This window comes from Rhinopithecus roxellana, chromosome 4 (assembly GCF_007565055.1).
Source record: "Rhinopithecus roxellana isolate Shanxi Qingling chromosome 4, ASM756505v1, whole genome shotgun sequence".
Lineage (NCBI taxonomy): Eukaryota > Metazoa > Chordata > Mammalia > Primates > Cercopithecidae > Rhinopithecus > Rhinopithecus roxellana.
Window position 1 is genome coordinate 63801845 of NC_044552.1, and position 13547 is coordinate 63815391.

The 13547-nt window shown below is 43.6% G+C and overlaps 1 protein-coding gene across 6 annotated transcripts in view; it reads right to left on the reverse strand.

Annotated features, from left to right (window-relative positions):
- RIPOR2 (RHO family interacting cell polarization regulator 2) overlaps positions 1-13547 on the reverse strand; it is a 243604-nt gene that overhangs the window by 23222 nt on the left and 206835 nt on the right. For 3 of the 6 annotated variants that reach the window (XM_030928118.1, XM_010365178.2, XM_030928119.1), the window contains exons 14-17: positions 9984-10165; positions 6606-6774; positions 3169-3304; positions 1425-1586 (exon numbers count right to left, since the gene is read on the reverse strand). In XM_030928118.1, the coding sequence (XP_030783978.1) occupies positions 1425-1586; positions 3169-3304; positions 6606-6774; positions 9984-10165 (649 nt within the window). Of the gene's footprint in view, positions 1-1424; positions 1587-3168; positions 3305-6605; positions 6775-9983; positions 10166-10251; positions 11649-13547 lie in introns of those variants that run through there. The other 3 variants (XM_030928121.1, XM_010365187.2, XM_030928120.1) reach the window with 2 other exon arrangements.

A 13547-nucleotide genomic window follows, 5' to 3' on the forward strand; every position in this document is an offset into this window, starting at 1 on the left:
GGAGGCTGAGGCAGGTGGATCACCTGAGGTCAGGAGTTCAAGACCAGCCTGGCCAACATGGTGAAACGCTGTTTCTACTAAAAATATAAAAATTAGCCGGTCATGGTGGCATGTGCCTGTAATCGCAGCTACTGGGGGTGCTGACGCAGGAGAATCGCTTGAACCTGGGAGGTGAAGGTTGCAGTTAGCTGAGATCACACCATTGCACTCCGGCCTGGGCAATAGAGCGAGACTCCATTTCAAAAAAGAAAAAAAGAAAAAAAAATATTGCTGGCCCAGAGTAGTGGCTCACAACTGTAATTCCAGCACTTTGGGAGGCCAAGGGAGGATTGCTTGAGCCCAGGAGTTCAAGACCAGCCTGGGCAAGAGGGTGAAACCCCGTCTCTACTAAAGGTACAAAAGTTAGCCAGGCGTGTTCGCATCTGCCTATAGTCCCAGTACAAAAGGGAAAGAGGCAGGAGAATCTCCTGAGCCCAGGAGATGGAGGCTGCAGTGAGCTGTTATCACACCACTGCATTCCCCCTGGGTGACAGGGTGAGACCTTGTCTGTATTTTGTTTTTAAAAATTGCTGTGTAATACTCTGTGCTATGAGTATATTACAATTTATCCATTCTCTTGTGGGCATTTAGGTTGTTTCCAATTTTTGGCTCTTATGAGTAAAGCTGGTAGGAACCTTCATATAAATGTCCTTTCTTGTGAACATAGCACTTATTAGTCTTTACATATTTAGGAGTGAATGTGCTGGATCCAAGGGTAGGGGGTATATTGAGCTTTAGTAGAAACTGCCAAACAGTTTTTCCAAAGTGATCATACCATTTGACACTCTCAAACTGGTGAAATTGTAATGAAAGAAGTACACATATAGAAATAACAATACATAAGAACGTAGTAGCTTTATTATTATTGAGATGGAGTCTCACTCTGTCATCTAGGCTGGAATGCAGTGGCGTGATCTCAGCTCACTGCAACCTCTGCCTCCTGGGTTCAAGCGATTCTCCTGTCTCAGTCTCCCAAGTAGCTGGAATTACAGGCGTGGGCCACCATGCCCGGCTAATTTTTGTATTTTTAGTAGAGACGGAGTTTCGTCACGTTGGCCAGGCTGGTCTCGAACTCCTGACCTCAGGTGATCCACCTGTCTTGGTCTCCCAAAGTGCTGGGATTACTGATGTGAGCCACTGTGCCTGGCTAAAATGTAATAGCTTTAAATGTCACTGCTGATGTTCTGAATTAAAACAGTTCAACATCTTTCTTTTCTTAAATCTGAGTAGATGTTTTCCCTGGACAGTACACTTCTTTTTTCAGGGCTGGCCTTTTGTATGCTTCCCATCCACAGGCAAGTGGTAGGAGGAACCCCCCGGATCCCACCGCAAAGCCCAGTCTCACACTGAAGGACAGAAATTCTCTCTCTACTGCTGCCTCGTACCTGGGTCTGCAAGTCCTGGATATTCTTTGTTGACAGTTCTGGCAAAGCTGGCCTCCAGTTGCTTAATCACTCTGTCCGCTGGGCTGTGGTAGACACCAATAGGGCTGCAGCACTTGGTCCAGAATGACAGCAAAGACAGCTTTTTGTGAAATTCTGGTATGGCTGGAAAAGAAGAGCAACCCCCCATCTCATAACACATTTTATTTTATTTTATCTTTTTGAGACAGAGTCTTGCTCTGTTACCCAGGCTGGAGTGCAATGGCATGATCTTGGCTCACTGCAACTTCCGCTCCGAGGTTCAAGTGATTCTCTTGCCTCAGCTTCCCAAGTAGCTGGGATTACAGGCATGCACCACCACATCTGGCTAATTTTTGTATTTTTATTAGAGATGGGGTTTTACCATGTTGGTCAGGCTGGTCTCGAACTTCTGGCCTCAAGCAAACCACCCACCTCGGCCTCCCAAAGTGCTGGGATTATAGGCGTGAACCACCGCGCCTGGCCATAACACATTTTAAATGAAGCAGATGAAGACGTGTTGGGGCAAGGGTGTGTGTGGGGGAGGTTTTTAGGGACCTTTTTTCTCCCCATAAGACTGTGATTAGTTTTCAGATGGAACTAGCAGATTCCTCTGCGTTTGGCAGATGGCCCAAAGGGTAAAGAAGTTATTACAGGAACTCATCCTGCCTGGGGAACAAAGAAAACAGAGCAAAAACAAGGCTGCTTGCTGTGAGTGATAGGAAACACAGGAGCTCTACCCTTGGGAAACATTCCAATCATGGGTTTTCCTGTAACTCCACAGCAGAAATCATACAGGATCAAGGACTCAAACTTGAGGAGTTTCCTGAAGGGGATGGGAGGTAGCGGTAGGTGGCTGGAGGAAATTTTTACCCTGCCCAGGTGGTTCCCTGACTGAAATGACTGAGCAGCATGGTACCAGGTGGCATAGGAACAATGTTTCACTTGCATGTGTCATGATCATGAGGAGGGGGCTGGGAGAGGAGAGGACACAAGTCACGCACAGCCTGAATGTCCTGCCCCTCTTCATGCCCCTCAGAGACCAGCCAAGGTCACCTACTTCTACTGGGAATGGATGTGGGAGGCAGAAATGTACAGGGAGAATAAGATAGAGGAAGTTTTAGGTTTAATCAGAGATTACCTGGAAGACCCTATTTCTGCTGAATATCTGATATGAAAAAAGACATAAATTCTGGTTTCTACAAAAGTGCCCCATAGCCAGATCACACAAATTCAAAGGCATCTTTCCCATGTCAAATTCTTCATCTAAAACTCTTAGAATCAGGAACTCTCCTGGAGGTGTTTGCATCCATGTATTTGTACCTTTCCCGAGCAGGGTCTGGCAGGATCTTCCATTTGACAGTCACTATATGAGTTGTCTTAGCCACCTCCAGGGTACAAGAACATCCAATAGTCATCTGTCCCTAAAGGGAACCGCACCAGCAGAAAGTCTGTGAAACTCTGCCTGTGAAGTGGGTGCTGTTTCTGTTTCTGTATCTGACTTCTGGAGGTGGAGGCCCCCTGGAAAAAAACTGTGTGTCTGCTGCTTTGACTCAGAAAGCCGAAATGTGACATTAATGAGTCCAATTTGTTTGCAGACCTTTCTCAATCCTGTGACCGAAGAATGCTTTTCTGTTTTTCCAACAAAGCAATGAACATGCATAGGGAGTGGACTGGGCTAGTGGTGTCATCATTTACATGAATAGCGGTGTAATTGGCAGACACTTACCTTCCACAACAGAACTGATATTTCCTATGTTCTCATCACTGACAGCAGCGAGTTTCTCCATCACTTGGATCTGCCTAGAAAGCTTCTCTAAGAGACTTCTTGCCACAAATGGGATTTTGCTTGAGAAAACAATTTGCTGGTAAAACAAACAAAACCACGTTTCAATTATGTTGTTTTCAGTAGAGCTTTCTCTATCCAGCTTCATCCTTCCTGAATGTGGTGGTGATACTAAATAAACTCATGCAATGTTTTTCTTCCAGCTTGATAATGATCCTCATTCCATGCCAGTTACAACATCTGATGAAATCGGGCATGTTTTTGTTGCTTTGCATTTCTTCATGTGTGCATAAATTCTGGAACTTTCTCAGTAGTAGGTCTACAACGTTATTATAAAGCTGCCTTCCCTTTTATGTACTATGAATCTGATCTTCCCCTTTGAAACATGAGGGGCAGTTTAGGCTGTGTCTTGGTGTGTAAGCAGAAATAGATTTGTCTTACAAATGCAGTAATTTTTCACAGCATGGTTTTATTTTTGTGTGTGTGTGTTCAAGTTGAAAGTTAAGGGCAGGTTAAATGATAATGATAATTACAATCAGAGCTGTCTCTTGATAACAAATGAGTGCTTACTATGTGCCAGGCACTGGTCTGAGTCCTGTATAAGTGTTAGCTTATGTTATTTCTCATAACAACCCAATGAGGCGGGTCCTATTGATATCCCCATTTTACTGATGAGAAAATTGAGGCACAGAGAGATTAAGCAACCCGCCCAAGGTCACATAAGTTGTAAGTGGGTTCATTTGTGTGCAGTTCACAAGAATGAGAAGGCCTAAGAGAGGAAAGAATATAAGTCACTTGCTGCCCAATGGTTCTATTCCTTTCTGTGTCTCTCAGAGACTTGTCTCGATCACCTGGTAGGCATAGATGCAGAACACAGACCTGTACTACTATGCTGCATTGTTTAAAGTATGAGACTCTAAAACAAATAGGATTTTCAAACCCAGCACTTTGGGAGGCTGAGGCAGCCAGATCATGAGGTCAGGAGATTGAGACCATCCTGGCCAACATGGCGAAACCCCACCCCTACTAAATATACAAAAATTAGCCAGGCGTGGTGGTGCAGGCTTGTAGTCTAAGCTATTCAGGAGGCTGAGGCAGGAGAGTCGCTTGAACCCTGGAGGCGGAGGCTGCAGTGAGTCAAGATTGTGCCACTGCACTCCAGCCTGGGTGACAGAGTAAGACTCTGTCTCAAAAAAAAAAAAAAAAAAGTCTAGTGCAGCAATTATGTACTAACACCTTTCTTGTGAGTAAATACAATAGCAATGAACTGCTTTATTTTGAAAATAATTGTAGTGATTATGATTCTTAGAAAATGCACATCTTTATCTCTCTGTGATTATATACCTAACAAATAAGTAAGCTCACACACGAATCAATGCAAGTGAGAAGTTAAGTTTCTAATCCTCACTCCTTCAATCTACATCTTTATATCCGCCTCTTCTGTTTTTGTACCATTGCTCATCCCCACAGAAAGGTTGAATTATTATAATCACGGCCTTATTACTGAGAGAAACACTTCATTGACTGCTTACACTAAAAACATGCCAATTAGTCTTTGCGAGGAAACAGTCACTCCTTCATAGACAAGAATTCTTTTATGTCTCACAAAACAGCTATTTTTCGCTGAAAGAGAAACAAGTGGTTTGCTTGGTGTAGTATCAAGGTCAGCAAGGACAAAGAGCTGTCTTGTTCAAATGGTTGGTGAGTAGAAAACAGTTATACATAAATAAAAATCCCTGTCTATTTTGATCAGAAAAAAAAATTGCACATTCTACCAGATTGGTTGTCAATCTCATGGTTTGTGAGACCTTTGTGGTTTTTGACCTTGAAACTCAACAGAAGAGTGCAACTAAGTGTTGGCTAACCAAGTGGCAGGAGTTATAATTGCCAACCAGTCTCCCACAGCACACAGTTGTCTGAGGCTTCCCTGATGCTCTTCATCTATGGTGGAGAAGCATATTCTCCTTACATGTGTGTTACCAAGGAGGCAACACTGCCCCTCTGCTGGGCTCCCAAGGGACCCTTGGCTCCTCACCCTGACTCTTGTCTTCCAACAGGTTCTGTGCTTTTGGGTTGCAACAATTCCTCCTCTTTCTGCACCCTTCCTGCTTGGCTGATCCCCTTACACTTTTTTTTCTTTTTTCTTTTTTTTTAAATGAGGCCTCAGCCTCTCAAAGTGCTGGGTTTGCAAATCCCATTTGTTTCAGAGTCCAAATACCTTAGACAATTCAGCATGGTAGTACAGGTCCGTGTTCTGCATGTATGCCTACCAGGTGATCGAGACAGGTCTCTGAGAGACACAGAAAGGAGTAGAACCATTTTTACCCAGGCTGGAGTGCAGTGGCGCCTTCACAGCTCACTGCAACCTCTGCCTCCCAGGCTCAAGCAATCCTCCCTCCTCAGCCTCCTGAGTAGCTGGGACCACAGGCGTGTGCCACCATGCCTGACTAATTTTTGTATCTTTTGTAGAGATGAGGTTTCACTCTGTTGACCAGGCTAGTCTCAAACTCCTGGGCTCAAACAATCTTCCTGCTTTGGCCTCCCAAAGTGCTGGGACTATGGGCGTAAGCCCCTGTGCCTGGTCTGGAACCATTATATTAGCTTCTGCATTCTCTTCTTGTTTCACATACATCCAAGCAAGCTGGGAGAAGAATGATGTTAGGAGAAGAAAAGCAACCAGGCAAGAAGAAAGCTCTTAAATAGATGCTTGAGGAAAAATGCTTTGTTCAAGACAGCTGAAACCCTTCCTGCAACAAAAGAATTTCAGAACATTTGCTCCACTGTTGAAAAACCTTAAGTGGTAAACAGCTTGGGATGAGAAGAAAAATCAGCTCTGTGGTGTCCCAGAGTGAGAGCTAAATGGTGATGATGATGGCCTAGAGAAATATCTCTTAGCATTGCTAATAAGAAGTACTTATTCAAGATCCAGAAGACTGTGGTTAGATTCTTTAACACTTTCTTTTAGCTCTCCAGGTGGTGAAAAAGTAATTCATTTGACATTCACATTAATATATATTCAGTACTACTGGCTTTCAAACTCCATTGCAGATGGTGGAATACAAATGCTTTCCCCCTCGCCACCCCCTCAATCACATTATTCTCATTTACTACCAAATGAGACAACAGTGAGAGCTAACCACATTCCACCTACTACTGTTAAGGTCTGGAGAGTTAGGTTCGAAGATGAAAAACCCAAGGTTGTAGAGGGTTGGGCAGGCCCAACCTCTACAAGTCAGAGTTTTTGACTTGGCTCAAACCAGAGCAAGACTGTTCTCTTATTCCTGAATTCTCATTTCCCTGGCAACACTAAAAAATGAAAGCACACTTCCTGGTATGTAAATCACCTGGCATCTCAAACACAAATTCATCGCTGATCCTACCTGCACGAGTTGGGTGCAGTACTGGAGGTGCCTGATGATGGTGATGTCCAGGCTCTCGTTGCCTGTGGTCAGTGGGAGAGGACTTCCTGCCACACTGGTCCCAACTCCTGTGTCTTCAGTGAGCGCTTCACTGAGATGGCCCCTGGCTTCTGGGTGAACTGACCTGTAACTGTTGAAGGTGGGCAAAACATTAGCTATTCTTTTTCTGTGCACAAAACCACAGGTCAAGTCAACATGGTTTGCATCAGGCCCCAGCACCACCCCCTGAAAACAGTCTTTCACTTGCCTATCTTGAAAAATAGAGACACCTTTCAAAAATTACTTAATTCTGCCTGGTCACCAAATTGCCTAGAGTTAAAAGGAAATGCAAACAAATTGCTTTCAAAGTTCTTTCTCTGCTTCTTAAGCCTAATGAACCACTTATGAAGTCGTTTCACCCAGAAGTCTTTGAAACATGCCCTCAGTTTGAATGTGTTGCACTTTCCTGCTCTGTTGACAGGGTGATCTGCCAAATTTTCTGGGATTAAACTGTCCTCTATATTTGTGGTTTCCCAAAGGCAATACCATTAAGAAATAATCTGTCAAGGCTTTTTTCCTGGCCTCAGATCAATTGCTACTTGAATAAAAGGAAAAAGGAAAGCTGCCAAGAAGAGAGACATGATGTTCTACTCTGGACAAAAGTTAAAAAGGGTGTTTGAACATTTAGAGGAATAGCTTAGTTCTGCCTCTCACGCTTTGTTTAAACCTCCTTGTTGAACTGTATGAAGTTATATCATGATAGGCATCTACATTTTAAAAAATCTCTTGCATTGATTATCTAATTTTATTCTTAAAATAAACCTGTGTACTGGGGAGGGTGGCAAGAGTGATCTTGTTTCCCATGATTAGCAGGGATGTTAAGAGTGTCCTGATTCACCCAGCTAGACAGGACAGGGCAGATTTGGGCTTCTAGCCTCACACTCTCTGGTGTCCACAATTTTAAAAGATCAGCACCAGAGCTTAGAGGCTTTGAATGCTTTATTCTGATTCACATTTGCCTCCAAGGGGAAATCATTCAGTTTGTGTCCGGGCAGTCCACACATAGCAGCTGTTACATATTTAAAACACACACACACACACACACACACACACACACACACACACACACACACACACACACACACTCTTCCCTAATACTTCTGATGACATACAATGAGATTAATCAAATTAGACATATTTAATATCGATGTATAACATTTATAAAATCTGTGATATTTCTGTTGTTAAAATGTTTCTTATAGCAAGAAGAAAAAAAGTTTAGATTGATGCCTGACTTTGCTATATCCTGTAACAGCTTAAGGTAACAAGTAAGCAGAAAAATTTTTGGATAAGAAGCATTTCACAAATTCTATCAAGCTAAAAAATATGAAGGCAGAACAATTTACTTTTATTTATTTTTTTTTTGAGATGGAGTCTCACACTGCTACCCAGGCTGGAGCACAATGGCTCAATCTCAGCTCACTGCAACCTCCACCTCCCAGGTTCAAGCCATTCTCCTGCCTCAGCCTCCTGAGTAGCTGGGACTACAGGCATACACCACCATGACTGGTTAATTTTTGTATTTTTTCACCATGTTGATCAGGCTGGTCTCGAACTCCTGACCTCAAGTGATTCACCCTGTTCGGCTTCCCAAAGTGCTGGGATTACAGGAGTGAACCACCAGGCCCTGCCTTATTTATTTATTTGAGAGAAGGTCTTGCTCTGTTGCCCAGGCTGGAGTGCTGTGGTACAATCTCAGCTCACCTTGACCTCCTGGGTTCAAGCAATCCTCCCACCTCAGCCTCCGCATAGCTGGGACAACAGGTGCGTACCACCACACCCAACTAACTTTCGTATTTTTAGTAGAGATGGGATTTTGCCATGTTTCCCAGGCTGGTCTTGAACTACTGAGTTCAAGTAATCCTCTGGCCTTGGCTTCCCAAAGTGCTGGGATTATAGGCATGAGCCACCATGCCTGGCCAAATGTAGGATAATTTGAACATTACATTCATTTAATAAATTTTCTTTGCCATGTCCCCAGTTTGCTTAAGCGGTAAATTCAAGTTCTCATGGTTTTTTTCCTGGTTTTATTTTGAAAAAGGAAACCCTTCAGGGACAACAACAACAAAACTAACATCTTTCAGAGAGATTTGTGAAGGTTGAAGTCACAGCTTGCTGTAACTTGAGACCTGTTTACGTCATATTGTGCCAAAGGTGAAGATGAGTGGGCAATCCACCCCCACTTTGGGAAAGTGTGTTTTCTTTCACAGCAATTGGTGGAGGTGGGTACGTTCCACTGTACTTATTTTGCTTTATCTGTAGTTAATAAAATTGGACCCCAGGCTCTAGTTCTCAAAATGTGATTTGGCTGCACGAGGACACCTGATGGTGAAGGTGACAATGTTTCACCTTCATCCACTGCTTCCAGAGAAGGTCACATTCTCCACCTAGATTGCTGCAGAACCAGTGGCAGTCATCGGTCATCCTCTCTTACATTCTAAGAGAAATATGCACTATGGGACTTAAACTTGGCTTTGATGCATGCCTTGATGAACTCAGTCTCATGCAAAGACTCACTGGGTTGAAGGAAGCATAAAGGGTTGGGAAAGGGAAGCTCAACAAAACAAAGGCAACTGAAGTAAAGTGCAAGCCAGGGAGAACCAGGTCCAAATTTGTCATCCAGTAAGAGTTCTCCAGAAATGTGTATACCTAGTTAATTTGGAATTAAATGCATGGGGTCAAGTTGTAGACACTGAACCGTATAAGACACATGTGAGGGCTGGGTGTGGTGGCTCACACCTGTAATCCCAGCACTTTGGGAGGCTAAGGCGGGTGTATCACCTGAGGTCAGGAGTTCAAGACCAGCCTGGCCAACATGGTGAAACCCCATCTCTACTAAAAAAATACAAAAATTAGCTGGGTGTGGTGGCAAGCGCCTGTAGTCACAGCTACTGGGGAAGCTGAGGCAGGAGAATTGCTTGAATGTGGGAGGTGGAGGTTGTGGTGAGCTGAGATCGCACCACTGCACTCCAGCCTGGGTGACAGAGCAAGACTCTGTCCTAAAAAAAAAAAAAATGTGTACACATGTATGTGTATATAAACATTCTCATACAAAATTTTCCTATTTATAAAGAGGAAATATAAATATATTTATTTTCCCTTAAGCAACCCCAAAGAGATGAATAATATTGATGCTTTTATTGCACTTGACAATAAAAAGGAATTGTAAGCCAACTGGTCACACATGTGGAGAGTTTAATCTTCCTGGAAATGTGTACCAGGTCCCCTCTGACAGTAACAAAGAACTACTGTATCAGCTGTGATAGGAGAAATATAAGGAGACACTAACTCCAGACTTACCTGTGTTTCTCAGTCTCAGTGTCTGAAAATACTGAGTCAGCACCTCCGCCAACATTACAAACCTCATCACCATCCTCCTCCTCGTCAAAATCAGAGGTGTTCAGGAAATCAAAGCTTTCTAAAGCACTTTCAACTGTAAGACTTAAACTGGAAGACCTGCTGCGGCTTACTGCTGGCTTGCACTGTAAAGGCAGAAGGCACCAGGAAGAACATCAACATATCCGGAAAGAGAAACAGGACACACGATGCTCAATTGGAGATGCCACACTTTTTTTTGTTTCAAGTTTTTATTTTTTGTTAGCATTTAAAAATGCATTTAAAAATCTTAATATCCAAAAAAAGTACAACCATGGATAAAATGGCACAATATCTGGGACTGGTTGCAGAAGAATCCAGAGGGAAGTAAGCAGGTTGAAGAATAGGAAACAAGATTGGCCATGAGTTGATCACTGGGGAGGTGGAGAGACGGGCACACTGGGATCCATTAGAGGATTGTCTCTACTTCTGTTTGAAATTTTTGTAACAAAAAGTTGAAAACAAAACAAAACAAAACAACACAAAGTCAACCACAAAGCCTTGGGAAACAGAACTGCTATATCCCTCTGCCTAGTGCTCACCCCAAAATAAAATACAACAAGCAGACAAATTTTAAGTCGTGAGTCAATGCTGAATACTGACCAATCTCTAATTCCAAGTGGCAATGTCTTCAGTGTTCTACAAAAGGTGCTAGCTATCTAAGGCACCTGCTCTAAAGGACTAACAAAACAAATCCCAGAAACAGGAAGTGGCTCAAATTCACCTAGCCCATGTTCCCTAGGTAAGAAGCCCTGCATTTTTTTTTTTTTTTTTTTTTTTGTTGAGACAAGGTCTTGCTCTGTCACTCAGGTTGGAGTGCAGTGGTGTGATCACAGCTCACTGCAGCCTCAACCTCCTGGGCTTTAGCAATCCTCTCACCTTAGCCTCCGAGGTGGCTGAGACCACAGGCATGTGTCACCACACCAGGCTAATTCTTTTCCTTTTTGTAAAGACAGGGTCTCTCTATATTGACCATACTTGTCTCGAACTCTTGGGTTCCAGCAATCCTTGGCCTCCCAAAGTGTTGGGATTACAGGCATGAGCCACTGCACCTACTCACAGCATATAATTTTTCCTCGGAGCTTTGAGGGAAGAATGAATGCCTTGCGCATGACAAGAAGCAGCCCTGCTTCCTCTGTAGCTCTGCCTCAAAGGGAACAAGTCCCATCACTTCCCTGACCAGGCCCTGGCATCATGGGAACAATCCCATTCTCTGGCTTGGAGCATTCTATAATGCTGGCCACATGCAGAAACATTACAAGCAAAACAATGCCAGTTGCTACGGGCACAGAGTTGGAGAGAAGTATTTCCAAATATTCAAGAAGATGCTGGGGTTGGTCGAATGGGACAAATTCTGCAAGTAAGAAGCACTAAATGTCTTCCATCCAGTTAGGTGACACTCCGTGCTGATTTCTTAGTGCAAGGTAGAAAGGGCCTTGCAGGGATCTGTCTCTGACACTCAAGATGGCACAAAAGCACATGGGAAAACGTCTTTCAGTCTTTTAAATCACAGTTGTCTCATTCACCCTCAGTGATCTCCGTCCAAGAGGCAGCACCACTTAGTTTCTGATGGTCAAGATGTTTAGCATCCTAGGAATGTGAAGGAGGGAGAAAAGAGAAAGCTTTGTCCAGCTGATGCTTTAATTCTGGCTGGATACAAAGCCGTTTGCCCCAGACCTAAACACTCACTAGTGACGTTTTCAGCAGTCTCAGGGGGAGAGAGGGAGTCGGTTTGGTTTTCACCTGCTTCTAGGGTCTTTTTTCCTAAGCAAGGTGTCTGCACAATTTGATCTTGTACAGTATGGATGTGTTTAAATATTGGTCATGAAAAGGAAGGGGCAGTTGAGGATTTTAGTAGCAGGACAATTTTAGAACAACAGCAGACTGAAATAATACTCTGGAAAGAAGTCTCTGGTCACCAGTTTTTAATAATGCTTAGTGTTTCCTGCAGATTGAGCTACTTAGCAGCATCCTAGATGCCTGGAATGGGACCCGCTATCACTACTGGATTTCTCTAAGGAATTCACTTTAGATGGCATCAATTTGTGTCTTAGCTCTTTGAAATGAATACCTTTTGCCCACAAAGCAAAGCTGGTCAACTGTGCAGAAAAGATAGGTGCTTAGTGGAATACCAGACAAGCAGCCTGCATGTACAAGCCCTGAGCTGATGGTTTTGAACTGATATTTTACAGGAAGTAGATTCAGAGTGCTCTTCTGTTTCTCGGAGGCTATGTCATCAACTGAACTGTCATGAGCATTTGAGGACCTGGAGAGTCAGAGCCTGAATTATCATCTGCCTTAGGCACAAATCTCTTCCAGAGTTAGGTCAGCAAGACTGAGTAGAGAAGGATAAGATGGTCAAAAAGCCTTGGAAATGCAGTTTCAGATGCCACTGGGCATGTAAAAACAATCATCATATTCTTTTTTTTTTTTTTTTTTTTTTTTGAGACAGGATCTCACTTTTTCGCCCAGGCTGGAGTGCAGTGGCATGATCTCGGCTCACTACAGCCTCTGCTTCCTTGGCTCAAGAGATTCTTCCACCTCAGCCTCCCGAGTAGCCGGGACTACAGGTGTGTGCCACCATGCCCAGCTAATTTTTGTATTTTTTGTAGAGATGGGATTTTGTCATGTTGCCCGGACTGGACTCTAACTCCTGGGCTCAAGTCATCTACCCGCCTTGGCCTCTCAACATGCTGGGATTACAGGCGTGAACCACCATGCTCAGCCAGGAAAACAGTCTTAGAAAGGGATGCAACAGCCTTCTGTGGGTTGGTTCTTGGCTTGCCCCTGCAACCTTACTTTCAAGCCTTTTTACAGACCAGGTTCCCCAAAGAACTGCTCTTTTAAGAAAAAGGATCCGAGTTCTCTTTTCTTTTATACAACAATATAAATCAGAGCAGCAAAGAATACAAGAAGTGGCAGTGAGATTTGGGACAATTCAAATCTGTCTTCTTGTGCAGTGTTTTTTAAAAAATTAATCTGTATGCAGGTGGAGACAGATACATTCTGATGCAGCAATAATGATCTCATTATCAGGACCTCCCGCCTGTGAGGAAATCATCCTTCTCATCTTACCCTTCCACCTGTACCCTGGACTGTCTGATCCCCATGGATTGAGGGTATCTCTGGAGAGTCTATAGATCCCCCGCTCTAGAGTAGAATGGATGATTATTTTGCTGATGATTAATCTGAGATTCTGACTTGGTTATTTGGACCAATTGTGAGAGCAGGCAGTCTCCTCCAGTAGGCAGTGCCTCATGGCTCTCACAATGGAACTGGATGACTCTGACTCCAACCAGGAAAAGGGCTCCCTGCTTTCCCGACCCCCTGAGAGGGATCCCATCCAGTAATGCCTGTGAGACTGTAATCATCAAAGTGCCACTATTTCACATATGGGATTAGAATGATTCACTTGGGGACTGGGGGAATTTCAACATTCTCTAGAGCTCTTTGTTTAAATCCTAATCAATTTAGATAAGTTGATCTGTT